We start from the raw sequence: 17,280 nt of genomic DNA on the forward strand, positions 1-17,280 counted from the left end.
CTTAGATTTCAATTTTGCATAGTAAATTGTATTCTACTTGTTGAGACCTTTCATTTGATACCCATGTTGATGGGATTGATAAAATCTAAGTTATCCGCCATTTTGTAGAGGCCGCCATCTTGGATTTTAATTTTATATAGTACATTGATTATACTGGTTGAGCACTTTCATTTGATACCCATATTGATGGGATCGATAAAACCTACGTTATCCGCCATTTTGTAGCGGCCGCCATCTTGTATTTCAATTTTTTATAGTATATTGTATTCTGCTTGTTGAGCCCTTTCATTTGATACCCATATTGATGGGATTGATAAAACCTACGTTATCCGCCATTTTGTAGCGGCCGCCATCTTGGATTTCAATTTTTTATAGTATATTATATTTTGCTTGTTGAGCCCTTTCATTTGATACCCATATTGATGGGATTAATAAAACATAAATTATCCGCCATTTTGTAGCGGCGGCCATCTTGAATTTATAATGATAATGAATAAACATAATTGTATTGTCACCAAAATCCAAAGTGTATACATAATTTCAGATTAATTGGTTGACAGGAAGAGGGTGAAATTTGAATTACTAAATTTGACCCAAGAATAAATAATAAATAAATAAAAATAGGTAAAAAACTTTTTAAGTTAAACGGTTTTATGTTAAACATACATTGCAATGTTTAAGATAAATGTACTAAAAACCAAAAAATAATAAAATAGATACAGTCGTGGGAATTATAAACATATGCATAGACTAGACTAAAATAAAACCGTGGGGCACGTCAATTGTCTACAATCGTTGATTAAAATGTTTGTTTTGTAATGTTACACTATAATTAGGCAGTTGTTCAACCGACAACGATGGACGTGTGATAAGTAGGGCTAGAATGTGGAAACAAGCTAGCAAGCTCGATTATAAGCGAGTTTTAGGGTTTCATAGTGGTGAGCGAGTAGTACTTTTATCATTTAAAGACAAACTACGAGCAGTGAAACGATTCCTCGCCAGCCAGCAGTGTGAATGTCCAACGATAAACTAGTTGAAACATCTCTTTTATTTACATGGAGTGTATAACTATTGGAATTTCCATGAGCAAGAAAATAGTAAGTAATTTCCTCACCGTCTGCGGACCAACTGCCTATTTTAACGACGAATTAAACGATTCTTCTATCGCACATTAAGTCGATAATTTGTAGACAATTGACGTGCCCCACGGTTTTATTTTAGTCTAGTCTATGCATATGTTTATAATTCCCACGACTGTATCTATTTTATTATTTTTTGGTTTTTAGTACATTTATCTTAAACATTGCAATGTATGTTTAACATAAAACCGTTTAACTTAAAAAGTTTTTTACCTATTTTTATTTTCTAGTTTTTAGTTTTTATTTCGCATTCTGTTTAATTCATTTAGTGCTTCATTATTGCAAGGCCCATCTTAAATATTGAGGTTGTATAGTGCACTGTATTCTTCTTGTCAAGCCCTTTTATTTGATACCCATATTGGTGGGATTGATAAAAAATTGTTATCAGACATTTGGTAGCGGCGGCCAGCTTAGATTTCAATTTTGCATAGTAAATTGTATTCTACTTGTTGAGACCTTTCATTTGATACAAATGTTGATGGGATTGATAAAACCTAAGTTATCCGCCATTTTGTAGAGGCCGCCATCTTGGATTTTAATTTTATATAGTACATTGATTATACTGGTTGAGCACTTTCATTTGATACCCATATTGATGGGATCGATAAAACCTACCTTATCCGCCATTTTGTAGTGGCCGCCATCTTGTATTTCAATTTTTTATAGTATATTGTATTCTGCTTGTTGAGCCCTTTCATTTGATACCCATATTGATGGAATCGATAAAACCTACGTTATCCGCCATTTTGTAGCGGCCGCCATCTTGGATTTCAATTTTTTATAGTATATTGTATTCTGCTTGTTGAGCCCTTTCATTTGATACCCATATTGATGGGATTAATAAAACATAAATTATCCGCCATTTTGTAGCGGCGGCCATCTTGAATTTATAATGATAATGAATAAACATAATTGTATTGTCACCAAAATCCAAAGTGTATACAAAATTTCAGATTAATCGGTTGACAGGAAGAGGGTGAAATTTGAATTACTAAATTTGACCCAAGAATAAATAAAGAAAAAATAAAAAAACAAACGGGGTGAGCTAAATAAAACCGTTTAAAAATAAAACAAACGGGGTGAGCTAAATAAAACCGTTTAAAAACTAAACTCACCGATGCTCTCAGGCACGCACTCTTGCTTAAGTGGAGATGGGCCGGACACATCTCACGATATTCCGACAGAAGATGGACCATTGAAGCCACGCGATGGAAAGGACCAATGGGAAAGAGGAATGTTGGCCGACAATTAAGACGGTGGGCTGATGACATAACACACGTTGCAGGTAACGATTGGATAAAGTCAGGCAAGGACAGGGAGTTATGGAAAAGGATGGAGGAGGCCTTTACCCAAACAGGGGTCCTTATCTCATAAAAATAATACTAACATTTATTATAAGTATAACCTTTCTTAAACTAAAGCAACAGCATACTAACAAATATTGTAAAATTTTGGAAGTGAGATTTGGAATAAATGGCTTTATTATTATTATTATTATTATTATTTACTTGACTATTTTTTCATCTACCGACGTTGTATTACTTGACGATATAATTGAAGTCGGTTTTTTTTTCGTTTGCCTGCAAACACTATTATTCTTTAAACGTTGGTTTCCCGCATATACCTTAGTGGACACAGGTTTATTGATAACTACAATACGAATATTGAAGAGACGGGAATCTCGAAAGAAAAATCGCGATAAGTGCGGTTTTGCGTGTAATCTTATTATTCTTTTTCGTACAATTTTTGTTAGTCGAACTTTTGTTAAGGTTGGGTGCCGCAGTCACTTGAGTGCACATGAAAGACTTCACAATAAAAGAAAGAAAGAATTCGGGCATCAAGCAAATCGCAGACAGTTTATGAACAAAAGATAAACGGTCAAAACAATTAATTAAAAAAAGGTAAAAAAATGACAGTATTATAGATAACAAAATAAAAATCAATAGCATCAAAAACACAAAATAAAAGCCATATAAAAAAACTAAAATCTGAAATTTAACAGTGACTATATATTTTTAAAAAATCTGTTTGCAGCTAAGTGCTGTGCTCCAAAAAGGTATATCACTCTGTTTGTTTGTCAAGTTGATTTTTGACGAGCGGGACAAGTATCATTCCTTTTTTACAGCAATATGAATAAAAAATGTATCGTTATGTGAAAAACTCAAGAACGACAGGATTAAATTCGACGCTTTTTAAAAATACCAGAAAACAACGTTTATTATAACTTTACAAGTTGAAGCAGCAGTTACTGTACATGATATCGGCTGGAATACATCAGTACCATCTTAGTTATTCGGTCACCGACCCGCCTGCCTAGCGTGGTGACTATGGGCAAAACACACGCGTTCACACCGTTTTTGGCATGGACTTGTGGAGACCAATGTCCAGCAGTGGACTGCGATAGGATCTTTGTTATCTTTTGCTTAAAAATGACAAACGTTTTTACGAACATAACTCGTTATAATAGTGAAAGAATATTGCGACACAATTGTAAGTTCGTATATTTTGCTGAACCATTCTGAAGAGAGACTCAAGCTCCAAGGTCATAAATAGTGCGGATAGCTCTTTTTTCATGAATATGAAGTGGTCGTCGTGTCGGGGGACCGCATGGAAGATAGTAACGGCTATGCTATCTTAAGCGTACTTTTACACAAGCTTCTCACGTCTTCTGGTCCCTGGGCACGGCGATATGTAGTTCGTATTTTTATCCACGTTTAAAAATTAACAAGAAAATTTTGACTGGCTTGTGCTACAGTCGGCGGTGGTTCTACTTTCTACTCTAAAAGTTGTGAGGTCAATTCGGACCCGAGTCTGGGTGACATTTTTATTTACTTATATTAGCATTACTCGTATTTATATATACAGTATAGTACAGTCTGTGATCAGAAGATCATGACTGTGAGTATCTTAAATGTGTTTCATAATATAATTTAAACAACAAAACAAAACAACAATATTATTTAACAATTTTGCCATAGTTAAAAACATGTTAATTAATTATTGTGTCAACAATTATTACAATCGTGATCAGAATCAATAACAAAATTTTCACAATAAATTAGAACGAATAAAGAACGATTTCATTGAGTTGTAACTAATTTAATTGCTACGTAACAAAAGTCAATGGTCTCAAAAAAAAAATTGCGTAACTAATTAATAATAAGGAAAATAATCGTTTTTTTGGTGACGTAACTAGATAGATACTGAAAACCCAATACATGAAAATGGCTTAGGGTCTGTAATAAAAATATACGCACCACAGGATCACATTAAGCTCGTACAAAAGCAACGAGGGAAAAATCAACAAAATTTGGAGTCATAGTTTAATAGTATTAAGAATATAGTACTCATATCTAAATTCAGTTTGGACTAGCTTATTGCTCGGTAAAATTTCCTTTTATTTGTAGATTTAATTTTTTGCTACCCACACATTAGGAAATTCTAAACATTTTTTAATATCATATCAAAAATCGACCGTTCCAGCGGGAATCGAACCTGCATCTCCGTGTCGGTGCTCTAGCCGATTAAGCTATGGAACGATGTGACATCGTTTTTTGTTATGATATTAAAAAAATGTTTAGAATTTTCTTTTCTGTAAAGAAATGAATGTGGAGTGTAAAGGATATAAGTATTCGTCTAATCCGCTGGTTTTTCTCATGATCATTTATCGCAGAGCAATATATACAAGAAAGCATTTGACCAATAAATAACAAAAGTAATAAAAAATGTAAGCAATAAACCAGTGTTAGATCGATTTTGCTCTTTATGGTATAACTATAGGTTTTAAAATACAACATTTCAAGAGGAATTATCAAAAATGGACACCCTTAAATTTGAACTTATTAATTCAATTTCTACTTACATTTGAGACTTATTCAATCCCTTTCAAGTTAAATTACATAGTATAAAACCAAGTCGCTTCCGGCTGTCTGTATACTTAGATCAATAAAACTACGTAACGGACTTTGATGCGGTTTTCTTTAGTAAATAGAGTGACTCCAGAGGAAGGTTTATATGTGTTAACATGCATAATACAGTAGAGAAACTCTGATAGTTTTTGTTACCATGCGAAGCCGCGGTTGATAGTTTTATATAGCGTAAATTGATAAAATATTATGTTTAGTTCGTCCCTATTTTAAATCAAAGCAAAAGCCCATACAAACGAGTTTGTTTTTAAATGTTGTCATGGGTAAAATTGTAGATATGTGACTCGAATAGAATTGAAAATTATCTCCTAGTTTATCTATAAATTAATACGTGAAGCAAAAACTTTGTACCCCGTTTTTACGAAAATTGCGCGGTCGGAGAAGTATGAAAATTCGCACACTTATCTATATCTATAATCTATAATATATATAAAAGCGAAAGGTCACTCACTCATCACGAAATCTCCGAAACTATAACACCTACAAACTTGAAATTTGGCAGGTAGGTTCCTTATAAGACGTAGGCATCCGCTAAGAACGGATTTTGCAATATTCCACCGCTAAGGGGGTTTAATTGGAGTTGATAATTTGTATGAAACATATACAGCAGTGTCGGTTTAAAGCAACATAACGCGTTGCAACCCTATATGTTCAAGGAATATTGATCAATTATAAGTAGTACAAAAAAAATATATATTTTTTACTATATCTAACCTTTACATTACTAGAATACTTTTTATTTACCCCTGTCGTCACGGAGTCACGGAAGAGAGTGCGTTACACTATTCCGTGACATATATAGTTACGTAGAACCATATTAAAAACTAAATTGCATGCAGTATATTTTAAACATATTTACACTAAAATACTATATTATTACTACATTATTTCATACCACAATTCTGACGAATTTAACGAACCATTTTGTTAAGCGTGACGCGCGCTTCGCGCGGATTTAGTCGCGGGCAACAATTAGTGTATTTTAAAACAAAGTACCCAAAAGTGTATGACCGATTACGTTTATGATTTATCGTTATCGGTCATTCTCCAATTCGGCGTTCTTTGCCTAATTACCGTGACGTTTTTTATTTTTCACTGATTTGACTTAAACACATTAAAATATGAAACAAATCAAAAATACGAATTCAATAATTATTTTGGCATGTAACAGTTAATTGTGGTTTTCTAGATAATGAGACTTAAAAAATTTATGGGTACGGTAATTAGAAAATTTTTATATTTAATGTAACGGTAATTAGAAAATATGCTGTGTGGTTACGGCAATAAGAATATAGCCACTCCCTCTCTACCCGTGAGTATCGTAAGAGGCGACTAAGGGATTACACAGTTCCACTACCACCCTGGAACTTGAAAGTGCCGACCGATGGCGGGATAATCATCCAACTACTGGTTTTGAAATATACAGGCCGAAGACGGGCAGTAGCGTCTTAGGTGCAACAAAGCCAGCCCTGCGGTCTCCAACCCGCCTGCCCAGCGTGGTGACTATGGGCAAGACAAGACAAGACACATGAGTTCACGCCACGTTTTTCTTGAAATATATTCTCTCTTGCCAGGACAAAGGCGACTGATCTCATCTTGCTCTACAAAAATTTGGACGTCTTGTTTGGTTTTCTCTACAGTAGTCCCTATATTATTATTATGTGAATACTTTGGTTCTATTTCTTTATCGTGACTTTGTTTTTGTTTTGGATGTAGCGTGTTTTATATTTCAGTCTTAATGCTTGCTTCCTGTACTTTTCTTTTGCTCTTCTTAGCTCTATTGTTTGGTCTCAAATATGACATTTCTTTATTTGTTTTCTATACATGCCTTCTAAATAACAATAAGAGTGAGATTTTTTACGTATCGGTTTCTCGACAGTTATCTTTGAAGATGGTGAAGTTGGTGAAGTTGGTGTTGAACACAAGGAAGACGCTCGTTCCGTAATATTCACACTTGTATCTTTATTTTCGGTCAAATGCTCATTATTGATTAATAATAAAATAACATACTTTCAGTAGAAGATGATGACAGAGCACTAGATGGACGCGGCGTTGATGTGGTTAAAGAAGGTTTAAAATTTGGTGTCTTTTTCAAGGGAACTAATTCTTTTTCAAAAGAAGTCGACTGCAGAAAAATTTGGTCATGCTGATTATCTTCTTTTTTTTTTTGATTTGGGATTTTCGGGACAATTTTGTACTCTTTTAGTGTACTTTTTAGCGCAGCGAGTATGATAAATTATTGAGATGTGGTGTGACAAAGTTTCAAGAGGATCTGTTATATTGTTATCAAGCACCTCTATATCTAAGGTCACTTCTTCCTCGATTGTTTTCAATTTTCCCTTTTCCTTTTGTCTTTTATAGTAAGCTCTGAAATTTTCTCTACTTCTTTTTTGAGTTTTCTTCCGGCTTTTGGTGACATTTCGCAGATAGGCAGTATTTTTTTATTTTTTTATTGTACCCTTCTTTCTCCTTTTTTTTTTTTTTTTTGATTGCTAATACAAAAAGGGGCATTTTTAATTTGTTCTCGGCATTGTCGCGCGGCAAGCCTTCTATTTTCTTTAACTTCCTCTTTGGTCTTTTTAGGTTTTCCTATCTTATAAATTAAATAATTTGATGAATGGTCAGCATATAATATAGACATATTTTCGGACAATAATAATAATAATTTACGAAAACCGCGGTAAACAAGTATTACTTTTTCATACAACGGTAATTATAAACATATGGTAATTAGTATACGGTAATTAGAAAACGATAAATTTTCATAAAAATGTTTAAAACCGACACAGTATACAAATTTTAGCTTATTACAAGGTACGGAGGCCAAAGTAGTGTCTCCATTTACATGATCAACTTGGGTCTATCTTAAAAATCTAGTATTAAAATAAGAACAACGGTAATTAGAAAAGTTTTTAACCAAGGCTACGGTAATTATATACTCACGTGCTTCATTGGCGGTACACTAACATGAGAGTCATACAACTGCTGATGGACCTTGGTACACACTGAGGAGACGCGATGCGTACGGTAGTGATGTGCCAAATACTTTTATTTAGGGATGTGCACTCGAGAACAGCAGATGTTACGGTAATTAGAAGTTTCCATTGGACATACGATTACTTCATAATAATTATTTGTAGACTGGTTCTATTGAGTTGATATTTTGTTATGCGATAGACGCTGCTTAATATCGTTTAAAACGTTGAATGGATCAAAGTAAATCTATACGCTATAAAAATTACAAGCAAGTTTTAAGATTAAGTTGGTGTGCGGACACACCACGGTAATTAGAGAACAGAGGTTTATTGAACATAAGTTAAATTAATTTAGTCTTAATTACTTAAAACAGAAGCCAATATTTTTTTTACAGCTAGGTACGGATGCTATCTTTAATATATAAAAAAGTGTATGATTGAATATGATGATATTACGGTTTAAACAAGCCCGGACACGAAAAATTTGCTAATCGGAGAATGGCCGTTATATGATCGATTCGAGAGATCGATGAGATCGATCGATGAGAGAGGGCTTCAAGAGATAGGCTTCCGAAACGGCTAAGCCGATCATGATGAGAGTTTCACTGGAAGTTTGCCGGGAAAACTTTGTGTCACGCTGATTTCAACGCGGGCGAAGCCGCGGGCACAGCTAGTAGTGTATAAAGAGAAGGATTGCAGAATGCTAATCTTTTTATTATTACGTTTATTATTATAAGAAGTATAGTCTTTGACAACAGGCCCTTAATAATGTTTAAACTTATAATTTAAACTAATTATGGTCGAATTTCGACCAATGGGCGACCACTTATATATGTAAATCGTTTATTATGAAATAAAACAGCAGCAGTGAATTCACAATACCATCACATCACAACTTAAAACCACTGTTTCGATATTATAAAACTTAAAATATTTACTAGTATAGAATAGAATATATTTTATTGCACACCACTCAGAATTTTTTTTTAAATATAAAACAGTTATTTACACATAGAGATAGAAATGTACAAAGGCGGTCTTATCGCTTAGTAGCAATCTCTTCCAGAGAACCTTTAAAAATAGGAAAATATATATTGAAAGGTAGGTGCAGTAGCGCAATTATCTGTATAATTTGTAAATAAAACATTATGGATGCAAACATGGTGTATAATAAAACATCGTGACGAATCGTTTGTTTTAAAGTTTCGTAATTAAATTCTTTCGAACGACTCAAGTTACATGCGAAATTTTTTATTAGTTAATTAAAAAACTTCAGCATCAAGAGTGAAACAAAGTACTTCGTGGCGAATTAATTTACGGAGTGGACGAAGAAGTTCGTCAGAGAACTTATTTAGGTATAGTAATAATTTACGAGGCTCTTGCTTGCAACTTAATTCCCTTGATTGGCTTACTTTGACCGATGCGTGGTTCCCGGGTCGCTTTTAGCTTTACTTAGTTTGACCTCGCTATAGTCCTTACACTCTGTACTAAATACCGTATAGTAGTCAAGTAAGTTTAAATTTTCCCCGTAAATAGGGCTTTAGAGACAGATTGAAATATCAAATCAAATAAAATATGTCTTTATTCGAGTACGCTTCAAAGGCATTCCTGAATCTTTTTTTTAATGAATGTAATTTTATTCATCTTTAAGACGTTAGTTATAATTAATGCAAAGCTAGCAATTGGGTACCAAGTTAATAATTAGTAGTCTCGACAGAAGTATCGGCAAGAAACTCAAATGACGGTGCGTTGGCTGACGGTCACGAGATCGGTTTCCGCTCACGACAGATATTTGTATTGGCCATATAGATATTTGTCGTGCTCTGGGTGATTGTGTTTGTGTATTGTGTGTGTTTCCAGACTCCCAATACAGCAGTAAATACTATCAGGGCCGCTGAGTTTAATATATTAACTTACTCTTAAGAAAAAAATAAAAACTGTTAATCATTATAAATTTAGTCAAGTCTTGAATGAAACATCTCGTCACATTCTCCTTACATTAAACATATAAACATGTAAGTTATCCAAATTGTAAATGTCAGCCATTTTGATAAAACGCGGGTCAAACCGCAAAACTCAAAACATACAAATATACATATATATTAAAGCGGAACCCAACAGATTTATCTTGAGAATTTAAAATATGATTGCTATGAGGCCAGTGTACACCTTTAAGGTTATCTTGGTGTGCGATACCGTGTATTTTTTTTTATGTCACTAGGTCGGCAAACAAGCGTACGGCTCGCCCGATGGTAAGAGATTACCGTAGCTTATAGACACCAGCAACACCAGAAGCATCGCAAGCGCGTTGCCGACCCAATCCCCAATCCCCCCAGGAGCTCTGGTCACCTTACTCACCAACAGGAAAACAATACTGCTTAAAAACAGTATTATTTTGCTGTGATCTTCTGTAAGGTCGAGGTACTTACTACCCCAGTCGGGCTGCTCCATATTTTGAGCAGGAAATTCCTGCTGTGCCCTACCTCAGTTGTATATTTAAAAAGTAGTTTTTTTTTTTTATTTCTTATCTATCAACAACAGCGACCAAGGTAAATTCCAGTAGTTAATTATATACATCAGTTCACTTACCTCGGGCTCGTGGTTTGGTCAGTAGCTTCTGTACGATGTCGTCATAGGCTTTCTCGTCTGCTACTCCTGAATCTTTAACTAGCTTCTCCTTCACTGCTATACAGATGCTATTTCTTGCTAGAAGTGCTTCTAGCTCTTCAAATGCCTGTAACAATATATTGTCATATACATAAATAAAATATTGTGCATAGTATATGATCTTGTGACTCTACATATTATGTAGAGTCACAAGATCATATACTATGCACAATATTTTATTTTATTTATTTATTTATTTATTCTTAATGTACACCAAAATACAGACACATACAAAGAAAGACACAATACAAGATGTACAAAGGCGATCTTATCGCTAAATAGCGATTTCTTCCAGATAACCTTTGGGAACTGGACACGATACAGTAGCAGCGGTTAGAAGTGTGCACAAATTAAGGAGAAAAATTAATAATAAATAGATAAAAACTACGATATGATAGACTTACATAATTATTAAAGAAAAAAAAACATATAAATAAGTAAATATTTTAGTGTATACTATATAAAATACATATACACACACATAAACATACATACACACATACATACATACACATATAAAAATATATACATATATACACACGCACACATAAATATATACATATATGTACACTTAAAGTAAACTACAAATCGCGACAGTTATGACTTAATGAGCGACATAATTATAATGCTTTTTAAGGCGTTGCTTGAAGCAAGCTTGTGTTGGAGCTTGTTTTATTGAAAGCGGAAGAGAGTTCCACAGACGGGCAGCATTAACAGTAAATGAATTGGAGTAGGAAGAGATTTTATTTGTATAAAGAAACAAAGTAAATAAATACTTTTTGATACACACACATGACACCGCGTTGGTGCAACGGCCACAGCCATGGATTGTAAACGAGCTAATCTTGTATATATTTATATATAATCTGAATCTCGGAAACGGCTCCAACGATTTTCATGAAATTTAGTATATAGGAGGCTTCGGGGGCGATAAATCGATATAGCTAGGATTTATTTTTAGAAAATGTCGTTTTATCCCTGTTTTTAGACAATAAAAAAAATGGCTTAAATATCGTTAGAATACGAAAGTAAATTTCGCAATTGTCAATAAAATTGTAATAGCTCAAGTCCGTCAACCGATTTTCCAAATCGGTTGGTCGGGATCGACCGAGAAGACCACGCGACGGTTCAAATTCCCATGTCTGAGGTCGATTATTATAATTTTTTTATTTTTTATTTTTTATATTTTTTATTATTATCGGTAAAATCGAAAAATATTATTCATATTTTATAAATATTCGTATTGAAATATGATTTCCAAAAAACACGATTTACTAAAAATACCGAGCTAAGCTTGGTCACCCAGGTACTATAAATGTAAATTCAAATAATTTTTAATTAACCTTCGTGTTGATGAAGAACTTGTTTAAACTGATAAAAATATTTCTATCACGTCACGTCACAGAATTGGATGACACCAAGTTTATTTTGATTACTTTCGTACACACCATGCATGATGGATTAGTTTCCTTAATGTTTCCTGATGGAAAATGATTTATTCCAGTTTCTAAGTTATTAAAATCAAGAAGAAAATAACAGGAAAACTCCCGATTTGTAAATATTATCGATATAAAAAGTAAGATATATAAAAAAACTTATTTATGCCAGAAATTTACAAAATTACCTATTTTTTTTTTTGAATAAAACCTTTTTTTTAACAATTTTTTTAAATTGCTTTACAAACAGATCAAAAACAATAAAGAATGTGTAACTAACACTAACCGCTCTGGTATAGTGATGCGAGTAGTCACCAAAACACCCACGCTCGGGATGGATATTTATATTTCCATAATTATTCCTATTCCGGTTTGAATGTCTGTCCTTGTGGGTCACCCCGCCCTGCCTCGGAGAGCACATTAGGCTATCGGTCCCGGTTGTTACCATAAATACCTGATAGCAATCGTAACTTATATTAGGGAACATATCCGCAAATGTGCAGTAGAGCAGCGTGGTGGATTAAGCTCCAACCCTTATCCTAAGTGGAGAAAAGGTATGCCCAGCAGTGGGATGAATGCTCCTAAAAATAAGTGGATGAATGCTGCTAAAAATAACTTTAAATATACGCCGACTGTTTTTAACGTGTTAAAAATGATAAATGGAACTTATAACTGAAAGTTATACCATCAAGAATATATTCTTTCTGTACCATGTTATTATCAACGATAACAGACATCGACAAATGTATGAAAAATTCACATATAAATGTCATACACACACTTACACACACGAGTAACTAAATATTTTGTGTTGAAATGGACTGGTCGGAATGAAAATAAAATTAAGTCCGGAAATCCCGATTTCCAGTTTATATTAAATAGTCGTTTTCACAATACCGTGTTGCGTATTTTCTAGAGTACAGCGAGTTATACGGTGTGAGATGATTAATTGAATTTATAAGTCAATTTCACATCCATACCGCTCTGATGTCCACAAAAAAACGGATGGTTTGCGCGTTCGATTGTACGTGCGTGCGTGCGTGCGTGCGGGCGGGCGTGTGTGCGTTCGTGTGTGCGAGCGCGCGCGCGCGCGTGTTTGTGTGTGTGTGTGTGTGTGTGTGTGTGTGTGTGTGTGTGTGTGTATGAGTGTGAAAGTGATTGAGCGAACGCATATAAAAGTAGCCCCGCAATTAGACTGTCAGGCGGTTAAAATAAGGAGTGGAGCAAAATGGGAATTATTAAAATTAATATTATGCTATACACCTTGATAAAATATAAACATATTATACATTATACGAGTAAACTTTCTCCTTCTATATCTTTTTTTAAACTGTCTGACAATAAACACTCTCAAAAGAAGGTGTCTGGCAGTATGAATTTCATATTAATAGTAATAGTAAGTAATACTAATATAATACGTTTTCTCATCTTCTGTATACACTAATACTACTTTGTTATATATATTTTGTCCTTCAAAAAATAAGAAAGGTCTGGAGCGCCTGGGATCTTATACTTAGATCTGTCATACGAAATACTGACAGTCCGATACGTCACGTAGGTAGTATGCGTCAGAGACAACGATATACGAAGTCGAAATTGGCCGTTTGTCTCTTTCCAAGGGTCGATGTGCATTACTTATGGCCGGGTACTGTAGAGGCGACATCTTTTGTCGTTACCATGGCAACGAGTAAAACAAAAAAGTTAAACTAAAAGTACAAAGAAAACATATATTATAATAATACATTTGAAATGTTTTTCCACAAAAACCTTTTAACATTTTAAAATATAAAATGTTTCGTTAATTAAAAATGAAATAACTAATGATGAAGTTTCAACGCTTACAACAAAACACTTCGCTTGAATACTTTTACCTGAATATAAAAATAGTGTAATCCATAATATAATAAATTTAAGCAAATGTAGTTCGTATTACGTTAAAAATAAGGTTCACAATCTTTTAAATGAATTAAGTGCGGTACATTTCAAGCTATGAACAGATCGGCATTAGTTGAAATTAAAATTTCAATTGTTAAGAGCCAATTTTGATATTAATCACCAACTGTCACACCCCATTGACTTTATAATTGCTATTTGGCTTTTGTACTCTGCTTATCGGTGCTAGCTTTACTTCTACAAATATAATAATTTATTTTTAAACTTTTAATTTGTAAAATGACGATTCGAAAGTGCTCTTGGAGCCTATTTGAATAAAGCTATTTTTGATTTTGATTTTGATTTTGACTTAGTCTAGTCGAATACTACTAATTCTGTAGATTTTTTGTTAGTTGTTTTTTTCTTTTTTTTCTTAGATTTATTTCTGTCTGATACTTTTTTTAAAACAAACTGGCAGAAGTGTCTTACAATAGTCATCTGTCAAAATTCTATTTTAGGTTGTAATCGGATTTTTTTAAAACTTAGAATTGACGACAAATCCGCATCTGGTAAGGTATCAAAAACGGATGAGAGATTAGCAAAATTATCCCTATCTTTTTAATTTACATCATTTTTACACTTAAACTTTACGATTTTATGGCGAGCAAAACTCTTACCATAGAAATAGACCCACAGACCTTAGAGATTAGACTTTCTACTGATACTCGCATGATTTTAGAATAAAATGCCTTCGGATATATCTATTCTTAATTTAACTCACAGTATGCGTTCTAACATATTAACTATAATTGATTTGTCTCTCTATTTACACATATAATATTAACTGTGTGGTACGCCTTTGAAAACCTTTTTCGCGTAAAACTATCACATCATTGCCCTGAATAAAGTTTCCTATGAATTGGACAGACGTTAAGTGATTCTAAATGTAGATTCCGTATTGAATGTTCAGTGTTTAACGTATCAACTGGAAACGTTATTAGCGGAAACAATCACGAACATTTTAATAACTACACGCCAAAACAGTATTAATCAATCTTATATTACGGCTCATAGTCCTATGAATAAATTATACTTTCTAGTATATTATATTTAAAGCCTATATTTGTTGAAATATGAAAGTTTTTACGATCGTTATAAACGTCAACCGAATATTCGAGAAATCGAAATTATTTGTAAATATTTGTTCGCATTGATTTAGGCTTGCATTGGAAATTAACTGTTGTATGATTTAATGTTTTGTTACGCTTTAGAAGCATTGAATGTAAATATTCAATTGAATTCATTTCATCGGTTCTAATGATTTAGCTGCGATTTTAGCGCTTTAGCGCTTTAAATTGTATTGTTGCGTTTATTATTATGTATATTTATTGGAGATCCTATACTCTATTGATATTTTGTTATTTCTATTAAAATCTAATAACTAAGTTTTAAGTTTTGACTGAGGTTGGGAACAGCTGGAAATATCCTGAACAAAATCTGCAGCAGCCCGACTGAGCTAGTACCTCCACCTTACTGAAGATCACGGCTAAATAATACTGTTTTCAAGCAATGTTGTGTTTCTGTTGGTGAGTAAGGTGATCAGAGCTGCTGGGGGGAATTGGGAGTAGGGTCGGCAAGGCGCTTGCAATGTTTCTGGTGTTGCAGGCGTCTATAAGCTACGGTAATCGCTTACCGTGAGGTGAGCCGTACGCTTGCTTGCCGATCTAGTTATACATAAAAAAAAGTATTAGAACATGTTCATATCTGAACATATGTTTGTATTTTCATCTTCAAGACTCAATACACTAATGCAGATACTTTAAAAACTATTATACCAACGAACTAGTCAATTTTAAAGGAACTACCAGCTGACCCCCCAAACGTTGTTTTGCCAAATATGTTATAAAGCCCCTTAATGCCCCCCCCCCACTTATGACTTAGGGGTATCAAAAATAGATGTTGTTCGATTCTCAGACCTACCCAATATGCACACAAAATTTCATGAGAATCGGTCAAGCCGTTTCGGCGGAGTTTAACTACAAACACCGCGACACGAGAATTTTATATATTAGATATACAAATGATATATGGCCAATATTTGCAAGCTTTGTCTGTTTTTTTTTCCTATGTGTTAAAAACGAGTTAAATAACGATTTCAGTACAAATGTTTTTTTAATTAAACTTTTGAATAATATAAAAATCTATAACATACTTTTTTATTTATTGAGTGCTATTTGAATATTAGTTTACTACTGGTCCTACGACACAGATGACCAGCCCACTGCCACTTCAACTTGCTAATGCTGTGGGCTATGGCGGTTACTTTCGTTCTCTCGCTGATAGTCTCATTTCTAATCCTATCTTTGAGAGAAACCCCAAGCATAGCTCGTTCCATTGCATGATGGCCGTTGGAGCAGACGGGTCCTGGAGTGGAGACCGCGTCTTGGCAAATACTACTGGTCCTGCGGCACAGATGACTAGCCCACTGCCACTTCAACTTGCTAATTCTGTGGGCTATGTCGGTTACTTTCGTTCTCTCGCGGATAGTCTCATTTCTAATCCTTTCTTTGAGAGAAACCCCAAGCGTAGCCCGTTCCATTGCATGATGGCTGTTGGAGCAGACGGGTCCTGGAGTGGAGACCGCGTCTTGGCAAACGCACTGCGGCCCGTTGGACCGACGATCTACGTAAGATTGCCGGTGTAGGCTGGATGAGGATTGCGGAATATAACGGGATGTCTGGCGCGAACTTGGGGAGGCCTACGTCCAGCAGTGGACTGCAATAGGCTGATCTGACTGACTGACTGACTACTGGGCACTGGCCTACGGGGGGCTATTGAGTGTGAGGCGTTTATTTATTTATTTATTTAGTAAGGAATTTTGCAGTATTTTAAGTGTTATTGCTTTATTCTATTGTCGTCCACTGCTGTATTGAGGATAGGGATAGGCTTTTGAAAAAATTCTTACAAAAGATAAAAATGAAATTAAAACCTGATTAGTGGCTTTTTTTCCAACGAGACGATCTTCTCTTATCTTAAAGTACTAACCTTAATTCCGTAGCTCGATTCCTCGTAAATAATGGAAACGTAACTCCACTTTAACTTCTTCACAATCTCCACCATAGCACGCACCTGGAGAAGAAAATATCATTATATGTTATGATATGATATGATATAATTACTGATATTTAATGATATATTAACAGTAGGCAACGGAAATTAGAAAAAAAAAAAATTAAAAATTGTCGAGCATCGACAAAAATTAATT

The 17,280-nt window shown here is 34.2% G+C and overlaps 1 protein-coding gene across 1 annotated transcript in view; it reads right to left on the reverse strand.

Moving 5' to 3' along the window:
• The window catches only part of LOC123656189 (metabotropic glutamate receptor 2-like), a 122,874-nt gene that overhangs the window by 95,513 nt on the left and 10,081 nt on the right, over window positions 1-17,280 (reverse strand). The window contains exons 4-5 of the mRNA XM_045591893.1: window positions 17,061-17,144; window positions 10,630-10,774 (exon numbers count right to left, since the gene is read on the reverse strand). Coding sequence (XP_045447849.1) covers window positions 10,630-10,774; window positions 17,061-17,144 — 229 coding nt within the window. The remainder of the gene's footprint in view (window positions 1-10,629; window positions 10,775-17,060; window positions 17,145-17,280) is intronic.

This window comes from Melitaea cinxia, chromosome 9, assembly GCF_905220565.1.
Source record: "Melitaea cinxia chromosome 9, ilMelCinx1.1, whole genome shotgun sequence".
In the NCBI taxonomy this organism is placed as follows: Eukaryota; Metazoa; Arthropoda; class Insecta; order Lepidoptera; family Nymphalidae; genus Melitaea; species Melitaea cinxia.